Source organism: Apteryx mantelli, chromosome 18 (genome assembly GCF_036417845.1).
Source record: "Apteryx mantelli isolate bAptMan1 chromosome 18, bAptMan1.hap1, whole genome shotgun sequence".
NCBI lineage: Eukaryota > Metazoa > Chordata > Aves > Apterygiformes > Apterygidae > Apteryx > Apteryx mantelli.
In genome coordinates, this window is record NC_089995.1 from 12,723,011 (window position 1) to 12,750,212 (window position 27,202).

The following is a 27,202-nucleotide window of genomic DNA, read 5'->3' on the forward strand; positions in this document are numbered from 1 at the left end:
ATAATTAATACCTTGCTTATGATCATCATAGAAACCTGCCTTTTTTACATACTTTTTAAAATGTGATCTCTTGCACGTCTTTAAATTTTATTTTAAAATTTTATTTTAGAAATGTTTTCAGATTCAACAGACTAATACTAATACACATACCCAAACGTTTAACTTAGATATAGAACTGTTGTACATGTGCCTCGGGTTTTTTGAAACAGAAACTATGCATACATCTTTCAGATACAGAGATCGTGTGTTTACAATACGTTATAGGACAGACTGTTTCCTTGAACAAGGTCACATTGACACTATATGCTCTTAGATCAACAGTTATCAAAAGTTAGTAAATGTGTTGCTAAGATCTCAGAGTTTTGAATGATCTACTTGTTTAAAAAAATGTTTAAAGTTCTGTAAGTATATTAAATGCTCTGGTCAGCTATCACAGTTGCATTATGACTTTTTCTAACTGCTGTTAGCAGGAAGTAATACTTTAGAATTTAATGAGACTATGCCAATTAGATTAATGAGTGGAATATTGTTTCTTAATGTTTGAGGAAAAGGTGATTTAATTAGGATTTTCTGGAGTTTTTTATATATTAACGGAAAATTCCACCTATATAATTATTTAAGTAGGGTCACACTCCAATGAATTTTCTGGATTGACAGGTGTAGAGTCATACCTAAATTATATTTTAAGATTTTTTTTTCTAGTTTGACTAGTCTGATTCTGTAAGCCAAGCCCATGTTTTATTGTGTGTTACTATCAAATTTATCCTTTTGATTAATTCAGAAGGAAGATATGCAACAATTGTTCTGTAAGATAGTGACAAAAGGTGTAAGCTAGATATTGGGTTTGCTACAAAGACAATAAGATGATGAATGTAAGAACAACATAGAGTGGAAGTTGGCAGTGCCTTACAGTGGATTGAATGTGATTTAGTGAGAGATTCATTACTAATATTGCCATGATTAATACCTGCTAGAAACGCATTAGCTTCAGTAATGGCTTTCAGAGGAACTTTCAACAAGCCCAGTGTGAACATGCTGCATGGTTTGTTTTTTTTTCTCTGTGAAAAAGCATATTCAGCAATAATTGGCCATGAAATAAGCCATGGAATATACATGAGACTGAGTACAGGCCTTTGGACTGAGTTTGTGAATTTCTGTAAATAAATAGGGACCAGATGGTCTTTCCTTAAGTGGAAGTTCATCTAAAAGAAATTATGCTTCCAAGAAACTTGTGTGGGAAAATATGCACTAGAGTTTGAAGAACCTGGGAAGAAGTTTGGAATAAGAAACTAGGCTTTTTGTGTTCTACTGCTGGCTCATTCATTGATTTGTTTTGATTTTTGGAAAGATGCTTAATCTCTAAGTCAGTTTTCCTGCAGAAAGTGAATAATTGGTGCATATTGAAGTTTACATCTAAGCCACTCATAGACATTTCTTTATAATTTGTAGTTTCTAATCTTATAACAACATGCATTTTATTAGGTCATGTCAAAGTTCATCCCAAAAATGGGAGTTTATGTGGATTTACTGGAATAAAATTTTTGTCTGTAGTCTTGCCAAAAAGTTAGTAAAGGAAGACCAACAACTTGAAATGACTTCTCAAAATTCAAGTTTCTCCTAGTCCTTTTCCATCAGCAGCACGTAACTAAGGACCTTTGAGGAAAGGGTGTAGGAGTGGTCATGTAAGACTTTTAATCCAGTGACAGTGGAAGAGTTGCCATGCTGTATAAAACGCCACTGCCTATATCTTGTTTGTTTACCGACGTTGTGCTAGTCTTTTCAGTAGTACAACTGAAGAGATTAATTTATGAGTGCTGAAGAGGAAAGACCAACTCTTGCCTAGAAGAGGGCTGGATCCTAGTTCTTTTTTTATTGCTGTTCCCTGTTTTTGCTTATGTACTGTGTGGAAAGCCACTTTCTTACTGCAGACTAGTGCTGCATTTGGTCTACAAAGGTCTGGAAACTGAGATCCTTGTCCTGACTACTGCTAGGTATTATCTCCAATCCATGCAAATGGTTGCAAGGTTCAGGGAAAGTTTCGTTTCCCTCAGGCCAGGTACACTGGCGTTGAAAGGTGGCATTTCACACAGTTTTCATTTGTTCCCCAGCTCCAAATTTCCCATGTTTTCTTCCACTAAACTTGTGCAGAGACCCAGAAAACGGGGGTCTTGGCTAAAATTGCATAGCAGGATCTCTATTACTGTTATTGATACAGACCCCCTTTTCATCAGGAGCAAAGCATGGGTAGTGCAAGAGTGATGTTACCATGCTACACAATGAAATTAGAGGTGCAACTGGCCATGAGCAAAACAGTGAAACGGACTGTGTCTGAAACCGGCTGTCATTGCTTCTCTACCAGCTCTGAAGTTCTAGTGTAAATTTCAGTATTCAAAATAAGCTGCTTCATAAGGCATACAGTAGACCCCACTTTAACTAACTTGTGCTCTTAATATTTCACCTTTGTCCGGTCTGTGCTTCCGCTTTATTACTCTCATCCCAGTTAGTTCTTTCTGCAGCAGCAGACATAAGGAATGTGTTTTTTTTCCAGTTAAGTAACTCACTTAAAGGAGGAGTAAGAACTCCCCCCTTGTCTTTAGTAGGTTATAGACCTGCTGGACTGTTGACATATAGACTTTGTCATTTTTCTTTTTATTTTTAGAATTAACCCATTAACAGTTGTTGCTCTTTATTTTACTATAATAAGTAAAACTAACTGCTTATTTCACTGGTGAACAGTAGTACAGTATTGTGCGTATCCTTATGATGTAATACACAGAGCAAAGACTATAGCTAAAAATCTTGATGGTTTCTTTCAATATTTTGAGCAATGCTTAAATGTTACTTAGCTCAAACATTCAGTTTCATGTTAAAGTAGTTATTTTCCTGAAAACGCCAGTGATCTTCAATTGGGACTTCTGCTTGCTGCAGTACTTTAAGCCTGTAGCGTCTCTCTAGGCAGTCCATAACAAGTGGATATGTTGCAGATTCAAATTTGTTGGCAAATAAATGAGGTGATTCAATGATCCACTGTAAATCCCCTAGTCCATAGACACAAATGTCTCTGATGTAATGACCTGCAAGGACAAATTGAGGGTATATGAAAGCAGCAGAAAGCTGAATTGAATCATTTTAAAATAGACCTAAGTATCTGACAAACATGCTCGTCAAGTAAACCCCCTACTTTTCATTGAAATCTGACTAGTCAAGTTAAGGCATTGGTTAATGAAAATAGAGGAAAGTAAGCTTGCAAAACATCGAGTCCCTGAAAATACAAAATGTATGCAGCTCTGTCATTAACCTGTTAAATTATAGAAGCATTGTAATTGGAGGCTGAAAGAACAGTTGTCAGTGTGTGGATACTGTGATGATCTTTGCAAGAATATATCAGAAGGTTTTTGGACTGGATACAGTGGAGTAATTTAGTAGAACTGCTTGCTGTTTTATTTCATACTTTCAAAATAAAATATGCATGACTTCTGAGGCACACTTAATGGGTGGTTTAAAGCATAATATGTAATTTGCAATGAATGCTAGTCAGTTAATCAAATTCTAGGTTCATGATCAAATTCACCTTACCTTTGCAGCCTTTGTGTGTGGTTCCTTCTTGATCTTTCCATTTAACAGCTCGTATGTTTCCTTCCCAGGCTGCATTTGGAGTAGCACCTGGAGCGTCTTTAAAAACATAAGGTTCTGATAAGATTTGTTTCTATTTATTATAGGGATAATTTTCAGTGCTGAAGATATATATATTTTTTAAGTGTAGCCATGTTAAATATTTATTCAGATATTTAAATCATAAGAACATAGTTCTCCATTTTGTTGCTTTTTATTATTATTTTTGAGCGCATGAGCTTTTATGTAGCTAAGCATTTACTCTGTGTAATCAAATTTTTGTAGCCCTTTAGCTAATCGCCTGCACCATAATATTACTCCTCTGGAATCGAGCCTTGTTTTTCAAACCATCAGGAGATGTGACTGTTCAAGGGTCAGCATCAAGGCTGAAGAAATGACCGTACCTATGCAATGCATCCCCTTAACGGTGGTGTTAGGCTCTAAAACAGAAGTCACTAGCTCTCTATATCATAGACCTTACAATATTGTTGTTCTGGGAGATTACTCATAGTATAAATAAGATGCATCTTACCATTTAAACGATTCAGTGTGACCCAGTAGTGTTCATCCGGACTGTACGTGTCTCTTGACCATTCAAGCAATTCTTTTGCACGTGCATCAGTCAATGTAAACTCTACAAATTCTTTAGTGAGTATGTAATAGGCACTACCAAAATATATTGTCAAATTATATGGAGGTTTAGCTTTTATATTCTTTGTTGGATACACGTATGACTTTCCAGAATGTACATATTCTCTGTAACTAACCCGTGTCCTGTGTTTCATGTGAAGTGGTTGGACTACCCCAGGAGTCATATTTTTACCGTTCCATTTGCTTTTGATGTATTGTATAATGTCTTTGTTTGTTTTGATGGGATAATCTTGACCACATAAATTAATAACATAATTCCACTGAACTTTGGAATGGACTAGATCTCTCATGCAATTAATATCAGCTTGTAATCTTGAAAATCCTGCATAAACAACACTTTCTTTTTTTGAGGAAATAAAAATATTTTCAAAGCAGTTAACAATGTTTTGTACAGCAGCTTTATAATCTTTCGGTGACTTTTCATCAACATGTATGCAGTAAATATTCTGAGGCATATAAATAGCTCTTAGTAGCTTTACAAACATTTGCAGCTCCTTGTGAATTGTGATAATATATGCCAAGGAGAAATTTCCTTCTTCTTCAGACAGTGGTCTTGTTATAAAATGCAGATTCTTCAAAACCACAGAGCAGTTACAAGAAGTCTGAATGCAGCTGAGTGTTTCAGGTTGGTAGGTGTTCTGACAAAAGTTTCCAATTTGAGAGGCAACACTTTTCCCCACAAAAAGAGCTGAACAAAGTTCATCCGGGTAAAAACCACATTCTGTTGTATCTGTAGTAAATTTTTGTTCATTTGACTCTTCAGAAAGTGTGTTCTTTAGGTAGATAAAAGTGTAAATGAACATGCAGATAGCAATGCACACTAAAAATCCTGATTTTGTTGCATCAAGTGGGTTCATTTTTTATTTTCCAGATGCTGTCTTCTGGTCATAGTTTAATTAAGCATTCAGAACATCTGAAAGGAAAAGTGAGATAGAGAGAGGGAGAGAAACTTCCTGACATTTAAAAAAGAAAAGATCATGTGAGAGTGATTCATTTATAAATGCTGCGGTTACCCTCTTTCCAGTTACTAGCAGGGGCCGTGTGTGTGCCCATATGCATGCTCATGCTGTAGTATACTCAGCCAGTGGAAATGGTACCATGAAGCAAGTTTTGTGAGATGAACTAATTAGCCAAATAACCAGGCATGGCCTTGTCCACTTCATTGCTTGAGCAAGTGGAGCCTAGCCCATCGGATAAAAGCTTATTCTATCTTGAGTCAATAGGTAAGTCCTGTGTAGTAGGTTGGCCAGGGTCCAGCCCTCGCAATAGGGAAGATGTGTGAGCAGTGCACAGCTAAAGGACAGCCATTGCCGAGACTTGTTTGAGGCCTGGAAAACATAAGATTCTGCCAGAGAAGCAAATTTTAGTAAACTAAATCTCCTTTTTTGGGATACTCATCTGAAGAATGTAGTTGGATCTGTACATTCCACAGTCCATGAGTTGGACTGCGGAGTATATCCAGTTTCTGGATATGTGAGGGATATACATATGTATATCTGTATGTTCAAGTATATTGTATATCTGTCTGTACATAAAGGAAAAAAAAGCATTTTGGTTTGCTGTGTTAGCCATATACTGAGTGTATGTGTCATGCTTTATCTGTATTCAGAGCCAATGTACTTCCCATGCTGCTTGCAAGCACAGAGAGGTTCCACAGAAGCAGATACTTGGGGGAGGAACCAGTTCCAATGATGTTCCCAAATAAGGGTTATTTTTACTAGCCTCAACCTTACTGCTGTCAGCTGCAACTATAGTGTCCACGGGTTCGGAAGATTACACGCATGTTATTTTTTTCCTTACTCTCTAGTGTTGGTTCAGGAATGGTAAATATTTGCATAGTTTGTAATTTTTCTGGTGTTATTGCAAGATATTCTGAAATGGGTGCTGCTTTGTTGCAAATCAAGGGGACTTGCCAGTTCTGTTTGGCAGCATTATGTTCCAGTTCACTATGACCAGCTGGTACTCAGCAGCAGAAAAATTATTAAATAAACAAAGTGAAAAGTCTAAATTGTAATTCACAAAATACATCCTTTGTTCTTATAAAGTCAGCAAGGCTTTCTAACTTACTTGAGATCTCTTTTTGTCTCCATCATCTTTATATTACTGATTTTGAAAACAAACCATGTGGACAACACTCATGCCTTATTTTTAGCAGACTTGCATATCCTGAAATAAAGTATACTACTGCCAGTATTAACATTCATACAGAAGTGTATAATTTATATTGGTATCAGCATAGTAGGTTTCCATTGTGTATTTTCATGATTATCTTTTTCTTACAAATACCTTCCTTGCTGAAAAGTCAGAAGCATGACAACACAGAAGTTCCTGAATCCCGCAGCTATTACATGAAGTCTTTTCCTTGAAGCATTTGATACAGAACTTCCTAGACAAAATTCCTGGAAAGGGGGGGGGGAAAGATTCCATCAGCTGTCAGTATACTTAGTAGTTATATTAAGAAAGCTTTTATTTGCAGTTTTAGAGAGTATTCATGTTCTCTTGTACTTTATTCAAGTTAATTGTTTGTAGAGAAATTTGTATTTCACCTGTAAATATTTCTCTTTTTTCTGCTTTCTTTTAATGAAAATTCAGTATATGCCTGTTTTAGAAGCTTGAAAATAAGGAAGGCATTGCAGTTAAAGTAGAAATGAGACACAGTTTAAAAAGCTTTAAAAGCAGAAAATTTGAACCAGCAAACCAGATACTCTATAATACTAAAATTTTAAGAACTCATTAGGCTGTTGGAAAAGAATGTATTTATCTTATTGTCCTTACTGGTATGCACTGGATTTCATGCTGGAAGGACGCCTCTTTTCCACTTAGCATTCCGAAAAAAGGTGGATTTGCGTGTTAGGTGGAGGATTCATCCATTTTGCTTCTATGTCCTGTCAACAGTGCTCTTCAGTCTGCGTTGAATGCATAGGCCGAAGAAAAACATTATGAAATCAGGTCCCAGAAGATTTTTTTTTTTTTTTCTTAGCAGCTCCTAAGGGATACATTTACTTTGTAAACAAGCTTGATTGGGAGTCTTTCATCCATTTAAAGCAAAAACTTAAGCACTCGTGTCCACATCAACCTTTCAAAAAGAGAGTTGGAAAAGAAAATGCCTTTGAAAGGTGGAAGCAAGGATTTTCACAGTAAAAATGAAAGACGCCAGTGCTGTAGCCTGCTACCAGGTGACTAAGAGAGCCAAGACTAGATTAGCGTAATGGCTGCCAGGTGCCCAATGGCAGAGGTTAGGGAGAGGGAGTGTCCGTTAGGGAAGCACTGGTTTTTGTGGAGCTGGAGCCAGAGAAACTCTTTTGTTGTGAGTGAGTAATTACAGGAGAGGCACTGAGGTCACTCTGAGTTTGTGAATGTGATGAGATCTTTATGGTCTGTGTCACATGGAGAGTTCATCCTTGGCATATGAATTACACTGAAGACAGTGGGCAGTTATAAAAATATATATATATGTATATATAGGAGGCTTTAGACTGCTTAGAAAATCCTGCGCCTGTGCAGGATGAGTGCTGTCTCTTGTTTTTTCATTAAATACATCTCTGTGGATAGCTTGCAAAGGATAGTTCCCTAGGGAACCCGGCTATAACCTGTTTGTGTCTTACAGTTGCATTTTTATTATCCATCAAGTAATAGCTTCCAGGGATGTTTCGGGTTAAGTATTTGCTGTGGATTTTTCCTCTTGAACTCCATAGCATCTAGATGGTGTGTTCTATACGGCAGTGTGAATGTACCCAAGCACTCCGCTATCGGGTAAGAAGAAACAAGCCCTTCCCCAGTGTTAAAATATTTTGGGGGAATGACTGAATGATGAGGACTTGCCTTCAAGAACAGAATTACACATCTTTCAATCTGACAGTATATAACAGAATGAAAATGCTGGCTTTCTGCTAGTGTTTTTTCAGATTCAGAGCTAGTATCGTAGCTGTCATTCCCCGGGGCATGCAGTTTGTGTCACTTACAAGAATCCTCTAGCCCCTACACTGTTTTCTGCTGTTGAGGGCCATGCTGCCATATTTTCTCCTGCCCTTGAAGAGTATCTTCAGGATCTTACTGTTAAGACGATCCTCTGTTCAGGCGTAACCTTGTCTATGAGTATATTACCTTTTCTAATTATTATTGTTTTGCTAGAGTGCCATTATAGGTAGTTATTGATAACAAAATATCTCTCTGAAACTCAGAGAACCTTTTTTATGGTATGGATAGCTGTTCTAAATCTGGAGTGGCAAGTTGACTTAATTTACAGAAGTGCCAAGATTAGTGTTACGCATTTTTCAAAAAATAGCCCATTTGTAGGGATTTTCAAGCATCTTTGTAGCAGCTTTTGTGGATATTACTTAATGGAAAATTGTTGACTTAAACCTAGGCTGCTCCACCTCAATTAAAAAGGTGAACTCAGAAGAAAAGTGGAATTATATTTGTGCCTGAAAATATGCCTGTGAAATATCTTAGTTCATCGAGACCCCATTAGCTTGCAGTGCATTTCATAATCAAATCATTTTACAATTCTCTGTTTGTTCCTACCATAGAATTTTGTACTACATCATTGCATCTCTGAATCTTCTGTTTTGTCTATACTCTTTGTATTTGCTTAATACTAATGTTTAGATAAACCTCAGTTCAAATGACTTCATAATTCAGTGAAACAAATGTCTTAAGAATACTTCATCTTCTAATAATTAAATGGTTAAAAGGTATTAGCTCCTGTATTTCCAAATCTTTTTATAAGTCCGTTTTTTGTCTGAAAGAATGAAAAAATACTCATGCAGGTCTTAGTGTAGACATTTTATAAGTAAGTGAATGCTAATTCAGCCCTCTAAAAACTTAAGTGTTAAAATCAGTGCTTTTTGCTGCTTTTTACTTTGATACGCTTTTTCCTTCTGCCTGGGTAAGTCTGCTGAGTCTCCTTCTATGTTATGATAACCATCAAGTAAAAGAAAAAAATTTCTTCATCAAACCCAATTAATACTGCCTTAGAAATTTGAAATCATTTTTACTTTAAAATATTGGATCAGCATTTACTCATAAACGTGAAACAGATTTATGAAGGTGTACCTTTTCATGTGCTTTCTTTTTTGTTTGTTTGTATTTTTTTCTTTGCTGTATAGTATATTGACCTCATAACAATTTAAAACAAATAATATGATAGCTATTTAAACAGTTAAGTTAAATAAGTTATATTAAGTTATAGCGTTGTAAAAAATTTAAGCTCCTTTTAAAAGAGCATAACGGGTATTTGCAAGTACTGTGATTTTTCTGATACTAATAACGCTTGTAGTAATATGACTACTGTAGGTCTACAAAGTAAAAAAAATACGATTATTAGCCTTATTACAGGTTCAAATATTTTCAGAAGGGAAAAGTGAGAATACCTGAAGTGAAAATATTTGTTGCTCTACAAAAGTTAAAACATACTGGGCTTTAATAAAGAAAAAGCAACCCCCTTAAATTTGAAGTTCTAAAATCGAATTTATTCAGTCTTACCTTGCACAAAATTAGCCAGGAGAAGGCAGCATAATTTAATAAATAAAAAGCCCCATTGTCCTTCAGCAAAATTCAGACAGCATTCTTCGTTCTGTTGCTTGTGTAGAGGTCTCGCGTAAGTGAAAGGGGTTAAATATTAACATGAATGTTTTCATTTAAGGCTTCATCTGGCTTCCCGCAATGCTTAGCATATTTATTCTGCAGTAATGCTGTTTAGCCTCAGAAGAAATGTCCTCTGCTTCACAATAATGAGAGAAAACTTGATCTTCTCCAAATTTTTGTTGCCACTGTTCTGAGACAGCCTTTAAAGGGCTGAAATCAGTCTTTCAAATACGTAGAGAGTACATTGCTGATGATTATAAATAGTATTGCTCTACCTCAGAGGCTTTAACCTCTGCACTGCTAACGGAGCGTGCTAGATGATGAGAACTGGAAAGGAAACTAGCCCTCTCTCCTCCTCCTCCCCCCCCCCCAATTTTCTTAACTCTTTGCCTGCTGAAACTTTCCAACTTGCAGCAGATAAGTTTAGCAAGGAATTGCCTCAGGTCCTTTCTACTGTCTGGAAACTAAAAAGACCATAAATGAGCTATCTTCTTAGACTGACCATTTGCTGCGTTACTACTTTTATTAAGTTTTTTTTTTTTGGGGGGGGGGGGTTGTTAAGTGAAAAGTTAACAGTTCAAATATACGGGATTTATGAAGTTTTGGAGTACTGGAAATGAGTAGGAAAGTTGGTATGGTTTATACTTTTATGGATAAAAAAAAGGAAGTTGGTCAGAAATAAATATAGAGAGAACCTGAAAGTGAATTAAGGCACAGCTGTAGGTATTGCAGATACAAAATTATCATTGACTTTAAAGGAAATTCTGTAAATCATTCGTCATCTTTAACAGTATTTTTATATAGATGCTATAACTTTTGCGTGAAAGTTTAATGTTCTGTGAGCTAATATGTAGAAGACTTTTTCTCCTCTTCCCAAATTACCGTTTCCCCTTTGCCCCCTTGCCACCCTACTCAGACATAGAAAATGGTGCTCATCAAAGCTTACGCTCCCAAACTTCCAATGAACAAGCTTCTGGAAAAGCATCTCTCCCAGAACATGTTTTTAGTTAAAGATTATTGTGTTTTGTAACTCCCTGTTAATATATCGGCTTGTGGTGAATGGGCTGCCAAGCGAGCAGCGATTCGGTCCCTGATTGAATAGGGCATCTGTTCACTCCGCCTTTCTAAATGCTGCCCTGTTTAAAGCGGGACAATCCGTTTGTCGTGATATATGTTCCGTAATCTGTTGGGAATTGTTTTGGAAAAGTATTCATGGTTTTGTGCATTTCCTAGTAATGATCATATTTAGGAAGACTGGAGGAATTAGTTTACTATTTATGATTTGGGAATAGGATTTCAGGTTTCTCGCAGGACATTAAACAGTAAGGGATGTAAAAATCTAGATATGAAAGCATAATTTACCTGTTATTTATTTGTGTTTGAACTGGAGAAGTCATGGATGGGACTACATCATCTTAGATGCTGTACAAACATTTGTCTGTCAAAAGTAGTTTGCAGTAGGAAATAAGGTACAAACCTTGTCTTATGTTGCTGAAATTTAGAGTAGAAGAAGGTTTTAGAATCAAGAGAAATCTTTATAAAGCAAATTTCATTATTGCTAAAAAGCTCTTCTATTTTATCCTCTAAGAAAGACAAAAACCCTTCCACACATTAAAATGACTTGAAATTTGAAAGATTTTAATTATTCTAGAAAGTAGGTTTTCTATTACTTTTACTAGTTTAAGTGCAAAAGATGTCATTTGTGCCTAAGCTAATATGCCTTTTACAGCTCTTAATCTTTAGAACAGTAAGGATAGTAAGTTTTCAATGTATTTTTGTTTGTTTGTAAAGTAGATATGTGTATGTAGGATACATAAATGTATGATTATCAGATTTTGAAGACTTTTTGATTAATCCTTCTATACATGCACATCTGTTAATTCCTTGATACAAGTATGTTAAGCCATTTTGAATATGCTTTTATAATTGGATCCTGAAAGGGCTTTTGCACAAAAATTACACAGCTCGTCTGTTGTCTGCTTCAGTCAACATCCCACTTTTCTACAATTACAGCTTGAATGTTGCATAAAGATTTGCCAGTTGCTGTTTTAGTGCTTTTATCCGTTGCAAATAGCGTTCAGATTTAATCTGATATAGGGATGTCCTCTGGTCAGGATGCTGCAAAGACAAGAACTACAGCACAATATAAACAAGGTACACAAAAGAAGACCTTGTGATATCTTAAGACAAACATCTGCTCCAGAAGAACTTAATCTGAGAAAGCAACCTTTCTGAGTTTTCAAAACTTAAATTAGTTTTTGCTTTTTATCTCAGCATTCCAAAATGTTGAGATAAAATCCCTTTTTTGCATAAACGGAAAGTTGGTTTTTTTAAATCAGAATGAAAACTTTGCATTCAACAGTGCTGACAATTAAAAAATGTTTGATGTTCATCCAAATAATAAATAGTACCTAGTGGAGTTAGTGAAACACAGGAAAGTGGAGTGGGTTCTGTGTGTATAACTTCCTGTAATTAAAATACGTTTGGAAAGGTTTGGTCACTCCCTGTAACATAATTTGGCTGTTGTCATGGCAAGAAATTATCTGTTCCAGTGAATGAAAACAGGACACTGTCTTCATTTCCCCTTTCTTGTAAATGCTTTTCATTTCAGAACTATTCCACCTGTGTTTTCCAGATGGCAACCCTGGGTTGTTTTGATCTAAAAGCATAAATTAAGACAGGTTGTTTGTTTGTTTCTTTGTTTTGTATGTAATATTTGTTCAAGTAAAAAAAAAGTTAAGAATGTTGTTCACAAAAGATTGCATGAAATAAATACGCAATTTCCATAGCCCTTTTGCATGGAATACTTCTGAACTTGTTTTAGAATTTGCTATGCAGATTGATACATGAGCTGCTTGTAAATGTGGTTACCAAAAGCTCACAATTCACTACTAAGATAAGTATTTATCCTTTCCAGGAAAAATAATGCTATCGTTTGGTATTATTGTGCTCAGTGATAAAAACTACTGAGATTTTCCCTCTGAGGGAAAGTGAGCAGCTGTATTAAAAGAGAAGAACTATTGGAAAAGACAAAGAAAAGGCAAAGGACAAAGCGAAGGGATGGAGAGCTCCTTGGAGATTTTAAACATAGGTTTACTTTTAACAAAGGTTCACCAACATAAAGATCTTGAAAAATTACTGTTTTTGTCCTTTTTTTCCTTGAAGTGTGGTGTTCCCTTTCAAGAGGAAGATGTGATTATCCTTAATGGTAATAAAGAAGATGTGGAAATATTGAAGAAAAGAATGGAGGATAGAAGACTTAAAAGTAAACTAGAAAAGGTAATCTTTTTATATTGTTTTAAAAAAAAATGCAGTAGTTCCTGTCCGTAATGAAATCTTCTATTAGATCTCATAACTTTTTTTGCTAACTTTATACAGACTGCAGGATTTACTCAGTAACCTGCACTGTACTTTGGTGCTAGTTTTAAAAGTAAAACTCGCTCACACAAGACTGTCCATATGCATATTCCACTGATAGTGTGTTTAAGTTCTATGCACCAAAACTTTCTTTTGACTAACAGGCAGTGCATGGTGCTCTGAAAATCAGAATTCAATGCTGAGGGTATAAAAGACAGTGTGCCAGTTATTCTTTAGGTTTTTCTTGAAACGAACAACTAGTATTAGTTAACTGCGATAATGAGCAAGATCTTTTTCTTTATTTCATTTCTTTATTTCTATTTTATTATGATAGCAGGTTATTAGTTTCTGTTCTCCAAGTATCCTCTGCTGGCCACTGGCAGAAACAGGATGTTGGGGTATGTGGGTTCCTGGTCAGATTCTCAAAGAACTCTACTGGGAAATTTTTTCATGTTTTGTGGTTTTTGTAGTTCTGTGTAATTACTGGCAATGCTAATTTCCAGCACACTGAAGTCTTTTTTTCTTTTTTTCTTTTTTTTCCAATCTAACCAGGCAAAATGCCACTGAAATTTAGTTTTTGATAAAGCAGTAGTACCTCAGCTCTGTGGTACTGTACTATCAAATGACAGTTCTGCACATGGGGCCTTTTCCAGCAGTGCTATTTTTTCTAAACTAGCATTGCTATTCTGGAAGATGACAATGCAAGCAAAAGCTGTAGCGTTGACTCAGTTCAGACTCAGTTCAGTTGGGTCTCAAGAGCATAAATCATCATCGTCTGAAACTTTCAGCAACTGAGACTGTAGATGGAGGTTGATCATCTCACCCCTGTTTCTGTAGCCGATTTTGTCTGCCTCTAAGATTAGATGTACAGGATTTTCCTAGATTCTTTAGAAACAAATACTTGCTAATTTACCAGCAAGTATATGGGTCCTTTTTGTTGCTGGGTCCTTTTTCATCTGCACCGATACAGCTTCACTGGGCCTTGGCAATATGACAAAAGGATGGTTACCCAGAGAAATCCTGGTGTTCTGATTCCTCTCTGTTAACAGCCTCTGCACTTAGTGCCCTGTAACTTCTGGCCTAAGAATGGGAGGAAAATACTGTAAATTTTATGCTGTTTTTTCAGATGGTTCTCTCATTGTTCTTTTCAGTACTTGGTAATTGAATGTTTAAAAGGGCTTTAAAGATTATTTGAAGATAGAGTACTGCAGATCCCAGTAGATGAGTAATCAGCCCCAAAATCGTGGTCACTGCACTCCATTTTCGTTAGGAAGGTAGCCATCTCTGTAAATGAGGTACCTATGGCTTTGGCTGCAGTGGTCTGGAATAGGCTGAAAGCTGAAGCCATCCCCAACTCCTGCAAGATAGAGACGAAGTACTAAAGATTGCTGGGCGCTTCTGTGTCTTACTGTGACAGCACAGTTGCTTGTGATGGCAGACAAGAGGAAATTATGCTTTGGCCTTTGGATTCTGTCTGCCATTACTGGGGGGAAAAAAAACTTTTTTGTTTAGTGCAGACTTACATCACTGGCAGGTACATTTTTGCAAATCTCTTAGCAGACCTTGTGTATTTTGTCCTCAAGTTCTGGTGCCTTTTACAATACTGCCTTCCCTTGCTGCACCAAGTGATCTTTGTGCAACCAAAACCAGTCTTCACTACTGTTATTGGCATGATTTGTTCTGAGATCTATCAGCTCCAGCACCAGAGGGCAAGTGTCTTGTTTTGGCACCGTTGACACTGCTGTTTAGACTTCTTCCTCGTCTTCACCTTTCAACTAGGGGAGCAGTCTAAGTGGACTTACTGCAGTTGGAGCCGGAAATGCAAATTCCTTTTCGTTATGACCATGAGACAAAGCATAAGGATGACACAGCTACCACTAGCATAAAAAATTATTCAAGCTCAAGTGTGTTAAATGTTCCATGTAATTAAATATATATAATATATACATACATATATATATGTCTGCAAACGCCTCATAACTTAGATCCTAGACACTAAAAGGTAACTTTTCTTAATAAACCTGTCCGTAATACTGAGAGGTTTTTCATATGCCCTTAACAACAGGAGAGCCAAGTCTGCTTTTAGAATAGTAACCCTCTACCACCACCTTCTGGCTAAGCTCTGCAGTAACGTGGTATGGCATTTGTTTCCTCAAGGATTAGTCATGTTCTTGACAGCTTGGGTCATATAACATATTTAAGATATTTATTTTTATTGAATTTGTGCAGCCTTTTTGAAATATGTACACCATTCTGCATGTGTACTGAATCAGCTTTTGTGATAATAATGCCAGTGGCTGTTTTAATACATTTCATTTTTCAATGTGACATTTTATGTAATCCAGGGCAGTAATGGGATTCCTGTTGTTGCTGCTGCAGGTTTTTTTATTATTATTATTATTTTGGGCACACATAAATGGACTTGGAAAGTCTGGTCTGCAGATGGTCTTAAAAAATCCATATTAACTATTCTGTGCACCTTTTCTTCCCAAGCAATCAAGCACAAATGGTCCAGTTACTGAATTATACCCAGGAGGGATATTCTGTTAACTAAATAAAATAAAGTGGGTATGAGATGCATGATTATTCTGAAATTTTTATTTTAAACTGTCTTTATTGATTACAGGTAACTGTGTCCTGTTTAATGTCTTATAGTTTAGTGTCCTGCCACATGGGTTCAGAATATCAGATTATCATAATGATAAAAATAGGTGTACAAACCAAAATACTGCATTCAGACAGCTTAATTTCAGCCTGTGCACTTGTCCGTGAGGTGCCTTCATGGTTTCCAAGATTATTATCTTTCCATATAGAAATAATTTCAAAAGTGTGGAGCAATATTATGGAAGGAACAGTTCCACTGCATAAAAAAATAAAAAGTAGCAAATGTATTTGATATACAATGCCAAAATTGGAGTTGTGTGTCTGTCTTTTCAGTATATTATTAGATTTCTGCTTGTATTGTTTCAGAAATCAAAGAAATGCAAGTCAGCAGAATCAGCTTCTCAGCAAGATACCAATGAAGGTAATGTCACAGCTACAAATGATATGTACCCTTCTGAGTCATTAAACAGATTCATGATTTCACTTATTTCTTCATAGATTCTCCAGGTCCATCAAAGGTTAACAATGGAAAAGATTGTATCAATTCCACTTCTAAAGAAAAGAGGCAGATTATATTCACCAAAAGTTCAGGTTGGTGCTTATACTTCGATCTAACTGTGAAAAAGTTAACAAATGGTTCTGCTTTGAAAAATATTGTAGGAGAGATCCTTCTCTGGCTATTTTATACCAGAATTTTTGGAAGCTACCCTATCACTCCCCTTCTTTGTGACCAAAATTGTGTTATGGTACCACAATTTGCATGAAGAACTTCTCAGGCTGGAACTTTACAAATGCATAGGTATGTTTTGTGTGTAATCTTTGTGCACATGAGCACGGGTGTGAGAACCCAGGAGGAGTTTTCTGTTTGATTCTTCCTTACTGACTTACGTAACCTCATTCTGAAACTGATTAAGGACCCTGAATTGGAACTTGGGAAGACCAACATTTAACAATTTTTTAAATTATTTGCTTTAGTCTCTCCCACTTAAAAAGAAAGTGAAAGACTGTTTGTCACTTTAACCACATTGCCATTCCTTGTGTATTCCTTCCCTTTTCCCTTTTCCCTTTTCCCTTTTCCCTTTTCCCTTTTCCCTAAGGAAAAGAATACAGCTTTAACTTTCTCTTAAAACAGACCTTTGCTTTAATATCTGCAAAATCTGCCAAATTGACTATGCTGAAAGTGTGCAAGGACTACTTTTTGTCACATTTTCCTTATTCTGCCCTCTTTGCCTGTGTCCCATCTGCTATCCTTTGTCCTATACTTTGATTAAATGCTCCGCAGAGTAGGGATGACCTTTTTGTTTTCCTTTCATAAAACACCTAAAAGAGGATCTTTACTCACGTTTATTATTTGCAAATGCTGCAGTATCAGAGATAGCTAATAAAATAATAGACACTTCTCAACGCCTAGCATTTTCTTCCACTGTGAGACAAGGCAGACTGAAGTTTGTTTGTCATTCCAATATTGCTGTGCTTTAAGTTGGTGGGGAAAGAGATTCTTACTGGTACAGGTCAGGGGGTTGGTGTGTTTGTTTTATTGTCAAGGAGATAGTGTGAGGACAATTAGTAGTTGTTTCCCTTAAGTATAAGTGAGGATGGACAAAAAATCTTTTTTGGCAGTCCATTTCAATGAAGTGCATTAAAATGTCCCAAGCTAATGACTTTATTTTTAATCTGCCATTTTAGCTACTAATCTCCTATGTGTCACTGTTAGCAGTGGAATACAACTGCAGGATGTACTGATATATCTACAGCAGTCGCGCAGCTATGATTAAACTTGGCTGTCCTTTAGTCCAGTGATGGTGCCATCTCTTTAGGTAATAAGTATTATGTAATATGTATGTGTCTGCAATTCCTACTGACACTTTCGTCCAGAGCAGTAAGAATGGGCACATTTTTAAGGTCAGTCAGAGTTTCATGGTGAAGTATTCGATTGTGTGTGTTACAAGCACAGAAAAAGACTATATAATTTGTTTGAAGAGTCTAAGAATAGTTGAATGATGAGCTTCAGATAAACTGTCTGAGAAGCTGAGAGAATTTCCATTAGAAATGTCTTACCTGCCACCTACTGTCGGTGTTTATTAAGGATAGACTTTTAAAAAATATTTCATTCCAGATTATTATAATTGCTTATAGGTGCTTAGGAACATAGTAATTCTAGTAATGCTTGACATTTTTCTTTTCTAAGAGTGTTATGTGAAGGAAAAATATCACTTTTGAAATGTCAGGTCATTGGTTTATGTTTCTGACAGCAGTTGTATTGCCAAACTAGCAGGGGAACAGGAGGAGAGAAGGGAAATAGAGAAAAGTCCATGGAGTGAGGAGAAGATGGGCAGTGGAATGCCAGTAGCATAGGAATTAATTTGTGAACATGGCACCCTAAGGTTTCTGGACTTCCAGCATACATATTCTTTCTTTCTAATCCAGTGTTTGGTAATTCTTTCCAGACAGCTATTAGTGGCATTAAGAGCAGCATTCTCCAAAGATAAAAAGTTATGATCCATGACGATTTAAGATTATACATGTAATTCTCATGACTGCATGCACAAATCAGTTAAATGCATTTTCAGACAGGCCCCCTACTAGCTATTTCCATGCAGTTGTGCCTAAATTATACTAAATATATGGAGTTTCTGCTTTCTTTGCTCAAGAGACATAGTATGCACTTTTTAAAATACTGTCCTTGTACTTTGGAGAAAATTAAATAGTTGGTAAGAAGCAGGGTTTCTTATAGCAGTAGATAAAAACACCGAGAGAAATGGCATCAGAAACAGTGGGATGGGCATTTTCCTGTCCCAAATATAAAATGATGCAGACCATTGTTATTGCTTATAAATGACTTTGCAAAGAATAAAGGGAGTAGATAGATTCCCTGGGGATAGTATGTCACAAGTTTAGCTTTTGTCATTTGATAGCTAATTTTCAAACAATAGTTCAGGGTGGTGGAATACTTTCATGTTTCTTTCTTAAGACTAGAGTCGGAGCCATTTCTCACATAGAGGAATAAATGTTGTCAGTACTGAATTACAGTGCAAGGAGTTTCCACAAGCAGGAAAGAATTACTCTCTCTCCAAGTTTTCTAAATGCATTTTGAGAATAAATTCCATAAGCTAGGAACATGTTTTCTTTTTAGTTCAATTATAAGATATGTTTGTGAGAGTCAGTCTTGAATAAATTTATATACTTCATTTCTATACACATTACTTTTTAGATATTTTGATTTATCAGTTTTAATTTAAATGCTTTTGTCAGTTGTGGGTTGTTACACATGCTTCATTTTGTTGCTTTTTCTCTAGCAGATAGTGGAAGTTCATCTGTACCAGGAAAAGTCAATAAAGGCTCTTCCAGTACCACGAAGAGATCCATTGCAGACAGTGAGGAGAAATCTGAGGCGTACAAATCTATTTTTACATCACACAGCTCAGCAAAACGCTCAAAGGAAGAGTGTTCCAATTGGATTACTCACACAGCATACTATTTCTGAAACAATGATGTGCCTGATTGTAACATTCATTACCGCTTTCCTTCCCTAAGGCTTTTTCTGTACAACTCTGATACAGAACATTTGTTGTAATCTGATGTTATCTGGAATTATTCAGTTTGCAAGTTGTTTATAAACCTGTGAATAGCTAATGAACTTGTGTTAGTTGCAACTTCTATTAAATAAGAAATAGATGACCAAAATCCATGTTCTATCGGCAGACGTCATTTTAAAATGAGGGATTATTTACACAAAATAGTTTTTTTGTTGTTGTTGTTGTTTTTTATGGGTGGATGCCATCATTCTTAGTCGCACTAGACAGTGTCCTCAGTAGTGGGGAGAGAGGGTAGGAGGATCTGCCTAGTGTTCACTGTTATTGATATTTGCTGAAGCTGTAATTGCAGTTTTCATTGTAGTAGTCCAGAAGTCTAAACTTCTTGAAACTTTTTGATAGTAAGAAGAGCAATAATACTTTGTTTTACTAGCTATCTGAGCCCTCAATAGAATGAGTATACATTTCTTAAAGGTTCTGTAGGTATTTTCAAGTAATGTACGTTTTGATGGAGTATATGAAAGCATAGTCATCTTGAAAATATTTGTACAATATTCTTATTGAACATATTATTGTAGTCTGCTTTTAATAACAGGATATGTACTTGTAAATCATTATATATAAATATGGGCCTGTAATTGCATGGCTGTTTTTTCCCCCAAAGGCTTAGGGATTTTGTTGTTAGTGGTGTTTGTTTTAAAGTTTGAAGTATCAGGTCTAAGTTTCCCTTCTTTTGTTAGAAACTCATAATAGAGTGGAACAAAAGTGTGAGCTTCCTTCCTCTTCCGCTGAAACAGTGAGGTTCTGTGTATATCTCTGAGGAGGAATTTGCCATTCTGACCTGAATTCAGGCTTTTCAGCTTAAATGAAGAATATGAGCACTTGCACAGGGGGAGAAAATTATGTCTTGAAACAGAATAGAACGGCAGGCAGATCTGAACTGGCTTTTTAAGGAGAAAGGATTTGGCATAAGTATCACACAAGTCAGAAACCCACTGGCAGCTGATGGAGGGAACCCTTCAAGGCTGAAGTTAGTGTCTTTGAACACTTCTCTCCTTCTGCAGGCAACTGAAATGTGCTGCTTTCAGAACATCTGTAGTACACATTGTTTTATTTTCTGACAAAATTCTTAACAGCAAACAAATATTTGACTTAATTTCTTCTTACACAAAGATGCAAAGTATATTATGTTTTGCTATAGTATGAGTTTTGCTTCTATATTGACGCATATTATCCCTGCGACTGATTTAAATAAAATTTGCGGCTGTCATATAACCATAACACTTCATGTTAAGCTGAACAGATAAACAGATGTTCATTTTGCCAGTATTAGAACAGAATAACCTTGGAATTTTAGTCATCATGTATTATCATGGACTTTTGGGGGGCCTTTTTATTCTTAGAATTTTTCAAACACAGAAATACTTTTAAAGTGTTAGTGTTCCATTGCAGTGATTTTGTGGCTGAGTGATATTTGAATCCAATAGTATCTGCATGACATGATCAGAGGGGAGGCTGGAAGCTTTTCACCTTCCTTTCTTCCTCTTTTTAAATTAAAATCTGCTTTTATAATTGTGGTTCAAACTAACTAGAATAGAAGCGCAAAAAAAGAGTCTTTTAAAACCACTACATGATGTTACATTGTTACTTTTTTGTGTGAAAATGATTAATTATCCTCATAATTTATTTTTAAAAGTGTCCCCCTTTACAGTTGGCAATAGTTAATTGGAAATTCAAATGTTGTGTTTATACCTGCGTAGGTGGTCTTCATGGTTCGAGTGTGTTGAATGAAACTGCTCAGATTTTATTATTATTTTGATAGGCATAATTAAAAACTGGCTCGTTTTAGAATTTATATGGTGGTAAGCATTTTTGTTTTCCAAAGATGCGAATGCATCTATACATCACATCAAACAGTTTGAGGTTTACTTGAGCTTCCAGGAAGCACTTAGCCACATTTTATATGCGTGTCTAGTAATCAGTTTTGTTCTCCCTGTCTTGTATTTCTTTTTTTCTTTGCTATTATCCTTTATTATTTGTTAGTTACAGATAGTGAAATTACTGCACTAAAAGATATACAGTGGCAGTCCCTTTATTTGCAATGTAATTCTGTTTTGACAATACATGTTAAATTCCTATTAGTATTTTGTAGGAGTGCATTTTTCTTTTATTTAGACCAGTTATAAATCTTAAGGGGAATTAACTTAATGCTTTTGACTTAGTTATTACTTTGCTAAAGAATATGAGAAAATATAATACACATTGTTGCTTCCTCTTCCTTGATGATATGTTAGGTAAAATCCAGTTTGCTCACATGGTAACAGGTTTTCCTGGTCATTGGGGCACTGTAGTGACTTTTTTTTTTCCTGACCTTCTCAGAGGACCTATTAAAATAAGTTCACGACTGTCATGATTTTGTTAGCAAACTGATTCTTCATATACACATAGCATTTTTATCTGGAATTGATAGTTTGTGCTATGCCACTTCGTTAGGAAAGCTTTTGTTTGGTAGTTCACCATCCTGACTTTGTGGATGGATTTCTTAAAATGTTTACAGTTTATAGAAGTGTTGTCAGTGACAGATGAGGTCTTCTCCTTCCTTTTACCAAAAACAGCTGTGAAGGAATGTGATATATTGTTGGCATGTGATGCAATTCATCACCACAATTGGCTTTTGTTAGTGTAAAATAGAAGAGCAAAAAACTGACACTTCTGTTGTTGGCAGGCTGGGCTAGGCAGTTGAGACTGGAACGTTGACTTGGCAAGTTTTAATACATTCAAGCAAATAGTTTGCTTGAGGTTGTTTGCTTTGTTGTGGTTTTCTTTTTGTGGGGGAGGGCAATTTAATTTTCTTTTAATGTAGGTGAATTTGAATGTTGGTGAAAGTTGAAGACTGCAGAAGTTTTAGAATCTGAAACCTTCTATATTTCTGAGGTGCCACAGAAGGCTCTACAGCATTGCATCCATGTGTCTGTTTGGAGGAGTTCACAGAACAGTTAGTTCTGTTTCCATGAAGTTCAAGCCTTGGCCTCTCTTCTGAAGAGTTTAAAAAGGATCCAATTAATGTCAGTTGTATAATAGTGGGATTTTTTTGTGATGTGGAACCTGCCCACTGGGAACTGGACTGAAATTCAACAGCTTCCTTTGCATAGCCCAATAATCAGATGCTGGTCATGAAACCTGGCCCAGATATGCATCAGTGAAAAGGGGTTGTAAAGCCATATACTTTGTTTTACAGTCCTGCAGATTATCTCTTTGCACACTTGCACGGCTTTCAGTACTTTCAATATTTGTACCTGTAAAACTGAAAAATTGAGGGTGTCCATCCACTAAAACTCAGTGGACGTGAGCCTGGTACTGGTTGTCAGTACTATAGTTGTATTCCCTGATCACACCAAAACAGACGTGATATTTCCTGCAACCTCACAGCAGATCCTGAAAGCTCTTGCTTTCTCCTTGTCCCTCATGGTGATACACAACAGCATGTGGCCTGGTGAGGCTGCGTAGCCTCTGGCCTTGTGGAGCAGCTATGATGCACTGCTGCAGCTGATAAACCTGTGGTAGCCTGCTCCATGCGGTGACCTGGGAAGGTGCCTGGAGGTGCTGACACTCTGTGGCTTTTCCCTTCCTGGAGGACAGTGAACCTTGCACACCGAACACCTGCGAGTCCGGGAGCCCACAAAGGTGAGTTTGGGGTGGATTTTTCTCTTGGTTCCCACACACTGCAGTAAAGGTGACCTCTCTCCTTTACTGCCTAGTCCCTCCCAGTATCTCCATTCCTTGCACATCTCCTGACTCATTCCCAGTACCGTCAGCTCCTTCCTGAGCCTTTTAACTAGGAGCTGAGCTGCAGGTATGTGCTGATCGGACAGCTGGCAGGTAGCTGCAGAGCTCAGGAAGCATCCTGTCCTTCTGTAATAGCATTGCTGTTGGAGGTCTCATCTCTAGCCATTTTTTTCCACAAAATCTCTAAAAAATGTTGCATCTTCAAGACTTCTACATCTCTGTGAATCTTAGTTGAAATTAGACTGGCTTGTAATGTTGCTGAGACCAGTGGGGGTGTAGCAGCCCTGTTTTTTTAGCATGCGAGAGTAAAATCCTCCAGAGAAGACGAAGCACTCCCAGCATCCAGGGGGAAGGCAGAGGTGAAGAGGAGGAACCAATCTCTGTTTTGGGGAGATTAGAATTCAGCAGCATCCTGCTCCTAAAACTCTGTAATTAGTGAATAATAAACTTCAAGGGACACAATTCATTCTGTAAGGGTATTTTAGGTTTTATTTCCCACAGCTTCTTCAGCACTGATCATAGAATTAACTTTAACGGGAATAAAGTTTGAGAGGCATAGAGTGGGAAAATACATCCGGTTTGCTAAAAAGGTTGGGAGATTTTATTGGAAATTCCCATCTCTTCTGCTTCAGTCTCCCACTTCACACCATGAGATCATCACATGCCTATCAAATTGACCAAAAACACTTAAAGTGTTTTTCCCTTTAAAAAATGATGTTTGTTAGATTAAAATATTTCTTATTAATGTCCTATTCTTAGCAAAACTGAACGAACACAATTGTCTTCAAGCGTCCTGTCTTGTCTTGCTTGCTTTGCAGCCTAGACGCCAGTTGCAGTTGGTATATTTTGCTCAAGATTCAGAACTGTGGTGACCCTGCCAAATAGTTTCTTACTTGCATTTAAAAATAAAAGGGCTGTTTATACATTACAATCCACAGAGGGTCTGAAATCAGTATGTCCGAAGATGAATACAAATCATAGACAAAAAGTGTTTTGTTGGAAGGCTTCACAAATATGGAACTGATTACTACTAGACAGCGCCGATTTCCTTCTGTAAGATGGAACTGATATAATTCCTTCCTGACAGCTAGAAATTAGAATTAGGTTGGATTTTTGTCTGTTTTGGACTTGACCAACCTTCAAAATGAGCAAAAAGGATGGAGTCCTCATCCGTCTGCAGTTGATGGGAATTTTGTCCGTAAACCAGGTTTTTAATCTAAATACCCATCCGACTGCCCAGTTACTGTGGAGGTATGGCTAACTTCATAGCCGTGGTTTTGTCGAGCACTTAACTTCACGTGGATTAAAATCTCTTTTACAGGTCAGTGGCAGAATTCAATTTGTGAACTGACCACAGATTTTTTTTCAGGGAAGAACAGATTTCACCAGGACATTGCATAAAATGAAATTCTCTTTTAAAAGTTTGGCCCTAGCATTTCTGTTCAGCTCTTTATAGCAGATCCAGCATCTGTTCAACCTTTGTGTAATGTTTGTCAGCATCACCTCTCTAAGGGACTTTTCTCAAAAACTCTTGTTTAATTCAGTGAAATAAGTGCATGAGTTAGTGAAAAACAACCCCTTTCCATATTGAAGCATTTATCTATCAGACTTCACCACTACTTTTCTTTCATCCAATTTTTCCTCTTGTTCCCTCTCATTTGCCGCCTTTGTTTCTGCTGCTTATAGAAATCTGTCAGTACATTCCCTGACGATTACCAGGACAGCAGAGAGCACCGAATGATCAGGGTGACTGACGCTCTGGATTTGCAGTCCTGCTTGCTCTGTGCCATTTTTGAGCTGATCTGCAGGGGCTGTGTCAGGCCGGCTCGCCCGACTGACCCTTCCTCGTCTTGCAGGCCACGTCCTGGATCTGGTGGCAGCGTGACTCAGGATGGACTCGGGAGCCTCAGCTTGCCAGCGGATGGATTGCTATTTTGCTACCTGTGGGGCAGTTTTTAAAGAGAGGAGCTGTATCCCCAGCGGAGATCATAAGGCACTCAAACTGTATGTTGCTTTTCCGTGTTGCTGTTAAGGATGTGTTTCCTTCTTCCTTCTGTGACCTTGCACAGATGGTTCAGTCTTTTGGTCCCTTCTCTCCCAAGTAGATACTTCCCCACTGTATGAGGATGTCTGAAGACTTAATCATGTTTGCTGGACACAAGATGACCATATTAGTGCACAGGATAATTTGTAAACAGAAGACGCGAGGAGGAATGTTTTTCCATGGGCTGTTGAAGGTTGACTTGACTCTGGAAAGAAATATGTTGTTAGATTAAGCCTAAAATAGAAACAGTTTAACAGTGCAAGTTTTCCTAATAATCATAAATGTCACATTTTTATGCCATGAGTTTCCTTTTTTTTTTAAATTAAAAGTAATTCTGTGGAATCACTTAATATCCAGTTTGCAGTGATAAGTGGTTTTTGTCATTAGCTTTGAAAAGGCTGCAATGAACAGGATGGGTGTAGCTTTCTTCAACTTGCCTACAAAGCCAAAGAAATGCAAAGCAGCTTATTGCTCAATTATGCTGACTTTAGCAAACTCCGTAGGACAAATTAAAAAAAGAAAAAGAGAATATCTAGTCTCAACCTGGATATTTAATGGGTCCCAAAATGTGCTGAACTCTGTAGTCTGAATGGGCTCTTTAGTGTGGTGTCAAATAAGTTAAAAAGCAAGGGAGCTTTATAAAGCTTGCTTCATTGTTTAAACTTGTTTAACTCATGTTAAGGCTAATGTACATTTATTCAGACTGACAAAGTGCTGAATTTACACAACAGGGATAGTAATAATTAGGTCAGATACTTTTTAAATGGCAATGGGGGGGGTGGGAATACTTGAATCTTTTATGCTTATGAATGGAAATGATTATTAGCACTGACTGAGGCCAACCACAATACGCTCTTCTCACCCCCGCAACAGCTCCCCTTTTACATCCAGTTTTGCGAGTGCCATGTCCTAGCTCCCATCCCGCTGGTTCGAGCCCTGTAGTCTTGCATGAGCAGCAGCTGTCAGTCAGGCTTTGCTTTATACGTTACTTATGAGAACATGGTATTCCTAATATGATTACATGTAGTTTTAGTATGCCCGTAACTGTACTTTGAAGCTGGCCCTCCTATTCCCTGCTGGGATCTGATTGAGACCAATAAATTATACCAACAAAGATGAAAACCAAGTCATTAAAACTGCATTGTCTGCTCAAGCTTATAAAGTAGAACTCTAGTCTTTCATATTGTCTACCTGAATATATAAGAGCTAGGTAGTTTTATTGCTAATGTTTCCCTTAACATCTCTCACTCAGAGATGAGGATGAGGTGAGATGTCTGTATCTTGCACCTTTCTTGGAGATATTTGGTGTTGGTGATTCCTGAGACAATCCCGGATTAGTTAGTCTATGGAACTGATCCAGCACAGCAGGATTTGTTTCTCCAAGAACATTTTTTCTCTGCTTTCCTCATATTGAGCAAGCACTCTTGTTTAATTCAGCGAAACAGAATCTGCTTGCCTTTGAATTGCGGTCAGCAGCCTGCATGCTGGGCTGGTTGGTTCTCTTAACTTGTAGCCATTTGCTTCCCCATTGAGATCTGTGCTACTCATAGCTCATTTGGTTTGCATGTTTCCATTCTTTAAGGAATCATTAAACACTCTCAAGCATACTTGTTGGACTAGCTGCAGCGTCTGCAGCCAGCTGCAAAGAGCAAGGTCGATAGTCAGAACGATCTTAGCATTCCCGTGTTTAAAAAACACGTAAGAGAATTGGAATTTGACTGAATGGGTGAAATTTAGTCACACACACCAAGTACGTTTGATTTAGTATGCGAAAATGTGCACAAAGGTGTGCTCCCAGTGCGTGAAGTTTCCAAAGCAGTGACTGGGCAGAGGTGCATCTGTAATGTCTCCCTGGGTGGGAGATGTGATGCTGTAGCAGGCGTCTGCTTCAAACTGAGATATAACTTCCTGAGTCAAAAACTCTACTTTGGGTCACTAAACCGTATCTGCTCGTTAGGACTTTTTTCTCTTCGGCTTTGTGCCAAAATATTGTAGTGAATACATACGAGCTGCACTTGGTCACATTATC

The 27,202-nt window shown here is 37.1% G+C and overlaps 2 protein-coding genes across 4 annotated transcripts in view; one reads left to right on the forward strand and one right to left on the reverse strand.

Annotated features, from left to right (window-relative positions):
• The window catches only part of RTF2 (replication termination factor 2), a 31,205-nt gene extending 10,007 nt beyond the window's left edge, over positions 1 to 21,198 (forward strand). Inside the window, exons 6-9 of one of the 2 annotated variants that reach the window (XM_067307556.1) lie at positions 13,015 to 13,128; positions 16,177 to 16,231; positions 16,309 to 16,401; positions 19,107 to 21,198. In XM_067307556.1, coding sequence (XP_067163657.1) covers positions 13,015 to 13,128; positions 16,177 to 16,231; positions 16,309 to 16,401; positions 19,107 to 19,294 — 450 coding nt within the window. In that variant the 3' untranslated portion in view covers positions 19,295 to 21,198. The remainder of the gene's footprint in view (positions 1 to 13,014; positions 13,129 to 16,176; positions 16,232 to 16,308; positions 16,402 to 19,106) is intronic. The other variant, XM_067307557.1, reaches the window with a different exon arrangement.
• Positions 150 to 10,149, reverse strand: LOC106491751 (beta-1,3-galactosyl-O-glycosyl-glycoprotein beta-1,6-N-acetylglucosaminyltransferase 7). 2 transcript variants are annotated; one of them, XM_067307801.1, is made up of 6 exons: positions 9,748 to 10,149; positions 7,039 to 7,169; positions 6,550 to 6,662; positions 4,145 to 5,176; positions 3,577 to 3,672; positions 150 to 3,074 (listed from the first exon to the last, which is right to left on the reverse strand). In XM_067307801.1, the coding sequence occupies exons 4-6, from the start codon at positions 5,118 to 5,120 to the stop codon at positions 2,848 to 2,850; spliced, it is 1,299 nt and encodes a 432-aa protein (XP_067163902.1). In that variant the 5' UTR covers positions 5,121 to 5,176; positions 6,550 to 6,662; positions 7,039 to 7,169; positions 9,748 to 10,149; the 3' UTR covers positions 150 to 2,847. The 2 variants fall into 2 exon arrangements, with proteins under 2 accessions (XP_067163902.1, XP_013806875.1); XM_013951421.2 differs by lacking the exons at positions 6,550 to 6,662; positions 7,039 to 7,169.
• Positions 21,199 to 27,202: the final 6,004 nt, after the last annotated feature.

Excerpts from the sequence above, each read along its gene's own strand:
- LOC106491751 (XM_013951421.2), bottom strand. The coding sequence starts at position 5,120 with ATGAACCCACTTGATGCAACAAAATCAGGATTTTTAGTGTGCATTGCT. Across the intron at positions 3,673-4,144 it reads CACACTGAATCGTTTAAATG|ACGCTCCAGGTGCTACTCCA; the intron begins GTAAGATGCATC and ends ATGTTTTTAAAG. Across the intron at positions 3,075-3,576 it reads CACACACAAAGGCTGCAAAG|GTCATTACATCAGAGACATT; the intron begins GTAAGGTGAATT and ends TTGTCCTTGCAG.